The sequence below is a fragment of the Leptodactylus fuscus genome, chromosome 3 (assembly GCF_031893055.1).
Source record: "Leptodactylus fuscus isolate aLepFus1 chromosome 3, aLepFus1.hap2, whole genome shotgun sequence".
Classification (NCBI taxonomy): Eukaryota; Metazoa; Chordata; class Amphibia; order Anura; family Leptodactylidae; genus Leptodactylus; species Leptodactylus fuscus.
The window spans coordinates 234,070,109-234,083,042 of record NC_134267.1 but is presented as its reverse complement, the minus strand read 5'-3'; the positions used below and the strand labels follow the sequence as shown (position 1 = coordinate 234,083,042).

Here is a 12,934-nt window from a genome sequence, read left to right as displayed (position 1 = left end):
GTTGTTGTATATAGTATGGAGTGCTGCTATACGGTGACAGCGGCGGCCTCATAGAAGGACTATGGCCGAGGTGTTCAGGAACTCTCCCCATCCAGCCTATGGTTTCCTTCTCTATCTTCCTGTTGTTTGGTCAACAGTTTGGTAGTTTTTGCAGAAACCTCCCTGCGGTGAGCAGATAATAAGGAGCGGTGATACATCCTCATAGACCGGGGGTAAATACTTATTACAGGTTTATAAGGAACGGTCTCAACTCCATCATCCGGATTTACACACATCACTCAGCTCATGACATCCCAAAATAGGACCGGACTTGTGACCTTGTGTAGAGTCACCATGATGTCACCTTAAAGGGGAGCCCCACCCATGATGACCTCTGGGTCTGTAGTCAGCAAATGTAAACTTAAGATATCATCATTAACTCTTTCTGTGCTTACCACTCCATAGAATTTTGATGGTGGAAACCATCAGTAAGCAGGTTGGCTCTAAAACACCACAATACCTGTCCGGTGTCTAAAACAAACGGTTGGCTGGACATTTAGGAAAGCAGTGGGAGCAACCATGTTGGCTGTGACCCAACTTTCCCAGACACAGATATTTTTATATTTCGGAGTCGGAAGGGGGGGGGCATTCAGTCTTAAGGATTCCGTAACTAAACTTTGAAGATAATTCCACCAAAGAGAAGTTTTTCTTCAAAGTCATCGGACTCTTTCATGTCGATTCTCCCTCCACCTTAACACTCAGAATGACTGACAGCGTGATTCACAGGTAGAGCGCCCAAAGCGGGCGACAAATACGGGCGTCACCGGGTAACAGGCTTTATGAGGTAGAGTCACCGGCAAGAGAGACCGTGTGAGACATCATATACAACCTGTAATATACTGTCCACCAGGGCTCCGAGCTGTGTATCTAATCCTACCCTGTGTGATACTGTATACTGAGCTGTGTATCTAATCCTATCCTGTGTGATACTGTATACTGAGCTGTGTATCTAATCCTACCCTGTGTGATACTGTATACTGAGCTGTGTATCTAATCCTACCCTGTGTGATACTGTATACTGAGCTGTGTATCTAATCCTATCCTGTGTGATACTGTATACTGAGCTGTGTATCTAATCCTACCCTGTGTGATATTGTATACTGAGCTGTGTATCTAATCCTACCCTGTGTGATACTGTATACTGAGCTGTGTATCTAATCCTATCCTGTGTGATACTGTATACTGAGCTGTGTATCTAATCCTATCCTGTGTGATACTGTATACTGAGCTGTGTATCTAATCCTATCCTGTGTGATACTGTATACTGAGCAGTGTATCTAATCCTACCCTGTGTGATACTGTATACTGAGATGTGTATCTAATCCTACCCTGTGTGATACTGTATACTGAGCTGTGTATCTAATCCTACCCTGTGTGATACTGTATACTGAGCTGTGTATCTAATCCTATCCTGTGTGATACTGTATACTGAGCTGTGTATCTAATCCTATCCTGTGTGATACTGTATACTGAGCTGTGTATCTAATCCTATCCTGTGTGATACTGTATACTGAGCTGTGTATCTAATCCTATCCTGTGTGATACTGTATACTGAGCTGTGTATCTAATCCTATCCTGTGTGATACTGTATACTGAGCTGTGTATCTAATCCTATCCTGTGTGATACTGTATACTGAGCTGTGTATCTAATCCTATCCTGTGTGATACTGTATACTGAGCTGTGTATCTAATCCTATCCTGTGTGATACTGTATACTGAGCTGTGTATCTAATCCTATCCTGTGTGATATTGTATACTGAGCTGTGTATCTAATCCTATCCTGTGTGATACTGTATACTGAGCTGTGTATCTAATCCTATCCTGTGTGATACTGTATACTGAGCTGTGTATCTAATCCTATCCTGTGTGATACTGTCTGCTGAGCTGTGTATCTAATCCTATCCTGTGTGATACTGTATACTAAGCTGTGTATCTAATCCTATCCTGTGTGATACTGTTTACTGAGCTGTGTATCTAATCCTATCCTGTGTGATACTGTATACTGAGCTGTGTATCTAATCCTATCCTGTGTGATACTGTATACTGAGCTGTGTATCTAATCCTATCCTGTGTGATACTGTCTGCTGAGCTGTGTATCTAATCCTCTCCTGTGTGATACTGTATACTGAGCTGTGTATCTAATCCTCTCCTGTGTGATACTGTATACTGAGCTGTGTATCTAATCCTATCCTGTGTGATACTGTATACTGAGCTGTGTATCTAATCCTATCCTGTGTGATACTGTCTACTGAGCAGTGTATCTAATCCTATCCTGTGTGATACTGTATACTGAGCTGTGTATCTAATCCTATCCTGTGTGATACTGTATACTGAGCTGTGTATCTAATCCTATCCTGTGTGATACTGTATACTGAGCTGTGTATCTAATCCTATCCTGTGTGATACTGTCTGCTGAGCTGTGTATCTAATCCTATCCTGTGTGATACTGTATACTAAGCTGTGTATCTAATCCTATCCTGTGTGATACTGTTTACTGAGCTGTGTATCTAATCCTATCCTGTGTGATACTGTATACTGAGCTGTGTATCTAATCCTATCCTGTGTGATACTGTATACTGAGCTGTGTATCTAATCCTATCCTGTGTGATACTGTCTGCTGAGCTGTGTATCTAATCCTATCCTGTGTGATACTGTATACTAAGCTGTGTATCTAATCCTATCCTGTGTGATACTGTATACTGACCTGTGTATCTAATCCTATCCTGTGTGATACTGTATACTGAGCTGTGTATCTAATCCTATCCTGTGTGATACTGTATACTGAGCTGTGTATCTAATCCTATCCTGTGTGATACTGTATACCGAGCTGTGTATCTAATCCTATCCTGTGTGATACTGTATACCGAGCTGTGTATCTAATCCTATCCTGTGTGATACTGTATACCGAGCTGTGTATCTAATCCTATCCTGTGTGATACTGTATACTGAGCTGTGTATCTAATCCTATCCTGTGTGATACTGTCTGCTGAGCTGTGTATCTAAGCTTAGGATGTGGTATACCTTTGGCTAATTGGTATGATGACTATTTCGTTGTGGGGGGAGACATTTCTGGGCGCACGATATATACACTAAGTGCAGTCTGACCTGATGTGGCTGATACCAGAGAACAGCAGAGTGCAATGGATTGGGGAGCAGCTGGTACAATGTGATGCAGGTTATAGGCCCACAGCTTGTTTCCATTACACATGTGTTTTAGGTTTACAGCCGGGGGTACGTCCCACCCCCTCAGACCCATCTCATCAATCCCAGGAATTTCTTTTATGTACTTTGAACCATATCCAGGTCATTCCCCCATAGAGCTGTATATACCAAGGCGTATCTATAGGGGGCAGTCACACCTGAGGCTAAGGAGCCTTGTGGACTACAGTACATGGTAAATGGGTCGGTGAGACACCATCAGATCCATTAAAAAATCTCTCCGACGTGCTGTTGTCCTCTGTATCAGCCAGTTTCCATCCCTGATCCCCACTTCTCATTGGGCTCAGGAACAAGCCCCTCACAATGGTCCATGTCCCCCTCCCCAAGCAAAAAAAGTGACATAGGTTTATCTGTTTAAACATTGATCAGTGAAAGTATACAGATGGCGGTAATATGTACTACGCATAAATGGGGTCTGGCCCAGGGTCTGTACATTGTAGGAGGCCGGCCCGGGGTCTGTACATTGTAGGAGGCCGGCCCGGGGTCTGTACATTGTAGGAGGCCGGCCCGGGGTCTGCATATAGAGGAGGGCCGGTACGAGATCTGTGTATGCATGGGGTTTGGTCTGGGGTTATTGTACACAAGGGGGGGCCGACCCCTGGTCTACACATATGGGGGGTGGGCTCTGTGTACAGTAGGGTCTCCACATAGAGGAAGGGATGGTCTGTGTACAGAAGGGGGTCTGCACATAGAGGGGGAGCCGTCCCTGGGTCTGCAGCTAGAGGAGGGGCGGTCTGGGGTCTGTGTAGAGAAGGGAGACTGGCCTGGGGTCTCCATATAGAGGAGGGGTCATCCTGGGGTCTGCACATAGATGGGGACAGACCATCTAAGCCTCAGCACAGGTCAGTAGTGTGTGCAGGGAGCCTGTAGGGGGCACACAAGGTACTACTGTATTACAGGGGACTGGGCCAGGCTGATGGCACCTCCCCCACTCATAGGAGGTGCATGGCAGCTACACCACATCACATGATCTCCCCGCTGGCACCCCGGGCACTGTGACCTGGTTCTGGTGCCAGACACCTCACCTCAGGAGAGAGTGACCCTGCGAGATCTCCGCGAATAAGCAAAAAACCCAACCTGACTTGTTACAATCCCCTATGCCCTCTGTATACGGATGTAACTGTAACAAACCCTCAGCAGCGCAAATGTAACCCTAGTCCTGCTTGCATGATTTATGCGGACACTGTGCGGAAAATACACGGACCCCATTATAGTCTATAGGGTCCGTGTGCTTTCATTACTCACCGCTTTTTAATGAGTTCGGTATTCCGTTCCCCAAGCGGACTCCCCAAATAGAATAGAGAACGCAGATGTGAAACAGGCCTGCGCCCGGCTACCCGGGTATGGAATACCCCTTTAAGCTTTATTTACATACAAGTAAGGAACACTACAAAGCAATGGCGGCTCGTCCCCTCCGGGGGCATCACATCATCTGACAAGGGAAGCGTCACTTATACAGAACAATAATCCCATCAGCTCAGTGTCAGGAGAGCAGCAGCGAGCCACTAAATATTTCAGCAGGCAGAAAGACTGTGTGGGAAGTAATACACAGGGGACAGGTGTTTGAGAAGAGGACGGCGCCATCCTACACAGGTGCCCAAAAGAGAGGACGGCGCCATCCTACACAGGTGCCCGGAGAAGAGAATGGCGTCATACTACACAGGTGCCCGAAAGAGAGGACGGCGCCATCCTATATAGGTGCCCGAAAGAGAGAATGGCGTCTTCCTACTCAGGTGCCTGGGGAAGAGAATGGCGCCATCCTATACAGGTACCTGAAGAGGAGAACGGCGTCATCCTACACAGGTACCTGAAGAGGAGAATGGCGCCATCCTACTCAGGTGCTTGGGGAAGAGAATGGCGCCATCCTATACAGGTACCTGAAGAGGAGAATGGCGCCATCCTACACAGGGGTGCGGAGAAGAGAACGGCACCATCCTACACAGGTGCCTGAAGAAGAGAACGGCGCCATCCTACACCGGTGCCTGAAGAAGAGAACGGCGCCATCCTACACCGGTGCCTGAAGAAGAGAACGGCGCCATCCTACACAGGTACCTGAAGAGGAGAATGGTGCCATCCTACACAGGTGCCTGAAGAAGAGAATGGCGCCATCCTACACAGGTACCTGAAGAGGAGAACGGCGCCATCCTACACAGGTACCTGAAGAGGAGAACGGCGCCATCCTACACAGGTACCTGAAGAGGAGAATGGTGCCATCCTACACAGGTGCCTGAAGAAGAGAATGGCGCCATCCTACACAGGTACCTGAAGAGGAGAATGGTGCCATCCTACACAGGTGCCTGAAGAAGAGAATGGCGCCATCCTACACAGGTGGCCAGAGAAGAGAATGGCGCCATCCTGCACAGGTGCCTGAAAGAGAGAACGGCGCCATCCTACACAGGTGGCCAGAGAAGAGAATGGCGCCATCCTACACAGGTGGCCAGAGAAGAGAATGGCGCCATCCTACACAGGTGGCCAGAAGAGAGAACGGCGCCATCCTACACAGGTGTCTGAAAGAGAGAACGGCACCATCCTACACAGGTGTCTGAAAGAGAGAACGGCACCATCCTACACAGGTGCCTGAAGAGAATGGCGCCATCCTACACAGGTGGCCGGAAGAGAGAATGGCGCCATCCTACACAGGTGCCCTAAAAGGCCCCACATAGCGGGCCACAGCCAAAAAGCTCTGCGGGAAAAAAATTGGAAATGCATTGCGTTTTTTTGTGCAGCGCTTTTCCTAGACAATCCGCAAAGTTTTCCTCCTTCCATTATACCTATAGGTAAACCGCCAGCAGTTCCATAGGTATAACTAAGGGCTCGTACACGGGGCAAGAGGGGGCGGATTTTGACGCCGAATCCACCTCAGAATCCGCCTCCTCACAATGGAGGTCTATGTAGACCGCTAGCTTCCTTTTTACCATGCGCGGTATGTTCTGGCTGCCCTTTCCTCAGGCAGATTCTGCGGCTGCGTCAGCACCCTCTGGACTACCCCCATTCATTTGAGCCCAATCCAGAGCGGGAGCCGCGACAGTCGCATTTTGGTCCTATTCTGACGTGGCCTCCCACATCAGAATCAGGACCAAGAGAGAACTGTCTGATCACTGACGCTGAGCAATCCTGACAATGGGGGTCCACAAGTACCCCAAGAGAATGGAGCAGGCCTGATCTAAGCTCAGGTTACTTTTAGGAATCCCATAAAAGTGGACAGCCTCTTTAACCCTTTACGTCACTGGACTCCCTGGTTGCCAAAACAATCTGCCGCTCCGATCTGGCAGCTACTCTGACGGGCAGCCCCGAAACATCTGCCATAGGAGGACACAGGTTGCATTTTTACAGAGATCAGCGTCTCTATAGATGTATGGCATCTGCTTATCCTGGTCTTGCCATGCAGGGGGTGAGGGCACTTATCTGGGCATGTGCCAGATCTTCTCAGCAGATTGTGCCTCTTATCAGCGCAGACTGACAGCGATGGCCGTCGCTTCCGTCACTGATAACCGCCACGCAGCAAATACGGAAATTAAATGAAATTTACAAAAAAATGTGTCCAAAAATGCAGTCGAGCCGGGTCAGAGATGAACCGTCACGTCGCACGGACTCATTAAAGCTCGCGTGTCACCCTATGCAGGCCGCAGCTGAATGGCCGCATTGTCAGACCCCCTGAGGTCATGGGGAGTCACCGACAATAGCGGCTGACACTGACCCTGGGACATCATCCACCATGACACATGGGCACAACAACACTGAGTCACAGCCAGAGCTTGGAAGAGAGGGAAGATCACTGACAAAGCTGCAGTACCACTCTATGCCTTGTATGAAAGGGGCGCTCCAGTCATCCTACCCGCTCTGTATGAGCAGAGACCCTGGACTAATGGTCCATATGTCTGGGACTACAACTCTCAGCAGTGACATTGCAGCAGCATTATAAGACTGGCAGTGGATAACAGAGATGCACAGCAGCACAGAGGTATCCAGCAGATTGTGGTAGAACCGGTCCATGGGAAGTGTGTCAGAGATCAGGTGTAGCCAGGAGTCATGGCCGCCATAACAAGCAGGACAGTCACAGTGAAGGGGAGGTGGAGTGTGACCACGTGACATAAACAAGGTGAAGGTCAAAGGCAAAATTGTCACTTATTACAGCCAAGAGTTGTCACTGCGATCTGCCCAACCAATGAAACACTGACCGTGTGCCCCTGTCCCAAAGTAATGAAGAAGTCAGAGAATAAATTATCAGGTGCTCAGAACAGAGGCTGTCACTCCTGTGCCCAGTGTCCACCATCGGAGGCCGTCACTCTACACTCCCTCTTGCCACCGGCTGTCACTCTGCACTCCCTCCTGGCACCGGCTGTCACTCTGCACTCCCTCCTGGCACCGGCTGTCACTCTGCACTCCCTCCTGGCACCGGCAGTCACTCTGCACTCCCTCCTGGCACCGGCAGTCACTCTGCACTCCCTCCTGGCACCGGCAGTCACTCTGCACTCCCTCCTGGCACCGGCTGTCACTCTGCACTCCCTCCTGGCACCGGCTGTCACTCTGCACTCCCTCCTGGCACCGGCTGTCACTCTGCACTCCCTCCTGGCACCGGCTGTCACTCTGCACTCCCTCCTGGCACCGGCTGTCACTCTGCACTCCCCCCTGGCACCGGCAGTCACTCTGCACTCCCCCCTGGCACCGGCAGTCACTCTGCACTCCCCCCTGGCACCGGCAGTCACTCTGCACTCCCCCCTGGCACCGGCAGTCACTCTGCACTCCCCCCTGGCACCGGCTGTCACTCTGCACTCCCCCCTGGCACCGGCTGTCACTCTGCACTCCCCCCTGGCACCGGCTGTCACTCTGCACTCCCCCCTGGCACCGGCAGTCACTCTGCACTCCCCCCTGGCACCGGCAGTCACTCTGCACTCCCTCCTGGCACCGGCTGTCACTCTGCACTCCCTCCTGGCACCGGCTGTCACTCTGCACTCCCTCCTGGCACCGGCAGTCACTCTGCACTCCCTCCTGGCACCGGCTGTCACTCTGCACTCCCTCCTGGCACCGGCTGTCACTCTGCACTCCCTCCTGGCACCGGCTGTCACTCTGCACTCCCTCCTGGCACCGGCTGTCACTCTGCACTCCCTCCTGGCACCGGCTGTCACTCTGCACTCCCTCCTGGCACCGGCTGTCACTCTGCACTCCCTCCTGGCACCGGCTGTCACTCTGCACTCCCTCCTGGCACCGGCTGTCACTCTGCACTCCCTCCTGGCACCGGCTGTCACTCTGCACTCCCTCCTGGCACCGGCTGTCACTCTGCACTCCCTCCTGGCACCGGCTGTCACTCTGCACTCCCTCCTGGCACCGGCTGTCACTCTGCACTCCCTCCTGGCACCGGCTGTCACTCTGCACTCCCTCCTGGCACCGGCTGTCACTCTGCACTCCCTCCTGGCACCGGCTGTCACTCTGCACTCCCTCCTGGCACCGGCTGTCACTCTGCACTCCCTCCTGGCACCGGCTGTCACTCTGCACTCCCTCCTGGCTCCGGCTGTCACTCTGCACTCCCTCCTGGCACCGGCTGTCACTCTGCACTCCCTCCTGGCACCGGCTGTCACTCTGCACTCCCTCCTGGCACCGGCTGTCACTCTGCACTCCCTCCTGGCACCGGCTGTCACTCTGCACTCCCTCCTGGCACCGGCTGTCACTCTGCACTCCCTCCTGGCACCGGCTGTCACTCTGCACTCCCTCCTGGCACCGGCTGTCACTCTGCACTCCCTCCTGGCACCGGCTGTCACTCTGCACTCCCTCCTGGCACCGGCTGTCACTCTGCACTCCCTCCTGGCACCGGCTGTCACTCTGCACTCCCTCCTGGCACCGGCTGTCACTCTGCACTCCCTCCTGGCACCGGCTGTCACTCTGCACTCCCTCCTGGCACCGGCTGTCACTCTGCACTCCCTCCTGGCACCGGCTGTCACTCTGCACTCCCTCCTGGCACCGGCTGTCACTCTGCACTCCCTCCTGGCACCGGCTGTCACTCTGCACTCCCTCCTGGCACCGGCTGTCACTCTGCACTCCCTCCTGGCACCGGCTGTCACTCTGCACTCCCTCCTGGCACCGGCTGTCACTCTGCACTCCCTCCTGGCACCGGCTGTCACTCTGCACTCCCTCCTGGCACCGGCTGTCACTCTGCACTCCCTCCTGGCACCGGCTGTCACTCTGCACTCCCTCCTGGCACCGGCTGTCACTCTGCACTCCCTCCTGGCACCGGCTGTCACTCTGCACTCCCTCCTGGCACCGGCTGTCACTCTGCACTCCCTCCTGGCACCGGCTGTCACTCTGCACTCCCTCCTGGCACCGGCTGTCACTCTGCACTCCCTCCTGGCACCGGCTGTCACTCTGCACTCCCTCCTGGCACCGGCTGTCACTCTGCACTCCCTCCTGGCACCGGCTGTCACTCTGCACTCCCTCCTGGCACCGGCTGTCACTCTGCACTCCCTCCTGGCAGTGGCTGTCACTCTGCACTCCCTCCTGGCACTGGCAGTCACTCTGCACTCCCTCCTGGCACTGGCTGTCACTCTGCACTCCCTCCTGGCACTGGCTGTCACTCTGCACTCCCTCCTGGCTCCGGCTGTCACTCTGCACTCCCTCCTGGCAGTCACTCTGCACTCCCTCCTGGCACCGGCTGTCACTCTGCACTCCCTCCTGGCACCGGCTGTCACTCTGCACTCCCTCCTGGCACCGGCTGTCACTCTGCACTCCCTCCTGGCAGTGGCTGTCACTCTGCACTCCCTCCTGGCAGTGGCTGTCACTCTGCACTCCCTCCTGGCACTGGCAGTCACTCTGCACTCCCTCCTGGCACTGGCTGTCACTCTGCACTCCCTCCTGGCACTGGCTGTCACTCTGCACTCCCTCCTGGCTCCGGCTGTCACTCTGCACTCCCTCCTGGCAGTCACTCTGCACTCCCTCCTGGCACCGGCTGTCACTCTGCACTCCCTCCTGGCAGTGGCTGTCACTCTGCACTCCCTCCTGGCAGTGGCTGTCACTCTGCACTCCCTCCTGGCAGTGGCTGTCACTCTGCACTCCCTCCTGGCACTGGCTGTCACTCTGCACTCCCTCCTGGCTCCGGCTGTCACTCTGCACTCCCTCCTGGCAGTCACTCTGCACTCCCTCCTGGCAGTGGCTGTCACTCTGCACTCCCTCCTGGCAGTGGCTGTCACTCTGCACTCCCTCCTGGCAGTGGCTGTCACTCTGCACTCCCTCCTGGCAGTGGCTGTCACTCTGCACTCCCTCCTAGCAGTGGCTGTCACTCTGCACTCCCTCCTGGCAGTGGCTGTCACTCTGCACTCCCTCCTGGCACTGGCTGTCACTCTGCACTCCCTCCTGGCTCCGGCTGTCACTCTGCACTCCCTCCTGGCACCGGCTGTCACTCTGCACTCCCTCCTGGCACCGGCTGTCACTCTGCACTCCCTCCTGGCAGTGGCTGTCACTCTGCACTCCCTCCTGGCAGTGGCTGTCACTCTGCACTCCCTCCTGGCACCGGCTGTCACTCTGCACTCCCTCCTGGCACCGGCTGTCACTCTGCACTCCCTCCTGGCACCGGCTGTCACTCTGCACTCCCTCCTGGCACCGGCTGTCACTCTGCACTCCCTCCTGGCACCGGCTGTCACTCTGCACTCCCTCCTGGCACCGGCTGTCACTCTGCACTCCCTCCTGGCACCGGCTGTCACTCTGCACTCCCTCCTGGCAGTCACTCTGCACTCCCTCCTGGCACCGGCTGTCACTCTGCACTCCCTCCTGGCACTGGCTGTCACTCTGCACTCCCTCCTGGCACTGGCTGTCACTCTGCACTCCCTCCTGGCACTGGCTGTCACTCTGCACTCCCTCCTGGCACCGGCTGTCACTCTGCACTCCCTCCTGGCACCGGCTGTCACTCTGCACTCCCTCCTGGCAGTGGCTGTCACTCTGCACTCCCTCCTGGCACTGGCTGTCACTCTGCACTCCCTCCTGGCAGTGGCTGTCACTCTGCACTCCCTCCTGGCAGTGGCTGTCACTCTGCACTCCCTCCTGGCACCGGCTGTCACTCTGCACTCCCTCCTGGCAGTGGCTGTCACTCTGCACTCCCTCCTGGCAGTGGCTGTCACTCTGCACTCCCTCCTGGCAGTGGCTGTCACTCTGCACTCCCTCCTGGCACCGGCTGTCACTCTGCACTCCCTCCTGGCAGTGGCTGTCACTCTGCACTCCCTCCTGGCAGTGGCTGTCACTCTGCACTCCCTCCTGGCACCGGCTGTCACTCTGCACTCCCTCCTGGCAGTGGCTGTCACTCTGCACTCCCTCCTGGCACTGGCTGTCACTCTGCACTCCCTCCTGGCAGTGGCTGTCACTCTGCACTCCCTCCTGGCACCGGCTGTCACTCTGCACTCCCTCCTGGCAGTGGCTGTCACTCTGCACTCCCTCCTGTCACTCTGCACTCCCTCCTGGCACCGGCTGTCACTCTGCACCCCCTCCTGGCACTCGTGACTGGGACACTTGCTGTCACTAGAAGTTGCAGGCTCCGCTCACAGTTGGCAGCAGTTCCCCTCCCAGCTGTCAGTCACAGCCCCGGGCTCCCGGCACACCTCCACGGACTCCATCCCTCTCCCTCAGCCGCTCACCTCTCTTGTTCATCGGCCGGATCCTCACGGCCACCTTCACCTTGGAGTCGCTCATCCTGCGCTCTGCGAGGTTCCCAGGACCTGCCCGGACCCCGCCGGCTTCCGTCTCTCGGCGAGGTGGGCGGTGACCAAGGGGCGTAGCTTGGGAGGCACGACGTCATGACGCCATAAATTAAAGGGCGACGTGCTGGATCACGTGGCGTGAAAATGTTACCATGGAGACGCAGCAGCTTCTGATTCCAGCTTTTTGACTGTCCTCTGGTCTATGAGGTACCTGTGTGTGTCACTAGTGTCACCTCTGTAGGGGGCAGAACAAGCCGCCATCTGAAACAGGAGGGACAGGAGGGCTGGAGGGGCTGCTGCTATCATCCAATCACCTGGATGCTTTCACTTTGGAATTTGCCTCCGAAAATGAAAGCTGTGATGTGATTTGTTGCTGTAGGTGACTACTCTGTGCGCTTATGAATGCACCTCCCCCATATATACTGACATGTCCTCCTAAATATGCCCCCACATTATAATGTCCCTTTAATATGCCCCCACATTATAATGTCCCTTTAATATGCCCCCACATTATAATGTCCCTTTAATATGACCCCACATTATAATGTCCCTTTAATATGCCTCCACATTATAATGCCCCTTTAATATGCCTCCACATTATAATGTCCCTTTAATATAATGTCCCTTTAATATGCCCCCACATTATAATGTCCCTTTAATATGCCCCCCACATTATAATGCCCCTTTAATATGCCTCCACATTATAATGTCCCTTTAATATGGCCCCACATTATAATGCCCCTTTAATATGCCTCCACATTATAATGCCCCTTTAATATGCCTCCACATTATAATGTCCCTTTAATATAATGTCCCTTTAATATGCCCCCACATTATAATGTCCCTTTAATATGCCCCCCCACATTATAATGTCCCTTTAATATGGCCCCCACATTATAATGTCCCTTTAATATGCCTCCACATTATAATGTCCCTTTAATATGCCTCCACATTATAATGTCCCTTTGATATGCCTCCACATTATAATGTCCCTTTAATAT

General features: G+C 53.9%; 1 protein-coding gene across 2 annotated transcripts in view; it reads right to left on the bottom strand.

Moving 5' to 3' along the window:
* The window catches only part of KIF13B (kinesin family member 13B), a 145,210-nt gene extending 133,228 nt beyond the window's left edge, over nt 1-11,982 (bottom strand). For both annotated transcript variants that reach the window (XR_012715349.1, XM_075269304.1), the window contains exon 1: nt 11,871-11,982. Coding sequence is in view for 1 of the 2 variants with exons in the window: in XM_075269304.1 (XP_075125405.1) it covers nt 11,871-11,925 (55 nt within the window). In the remaining variant the exon portion in view is untranslated. The remainder of the gene's footprint in view (nt 1-11,870) is intronic.
* Between the last annotated feature and the right edge of the window lie 952 nt (nt 11,983-12,934).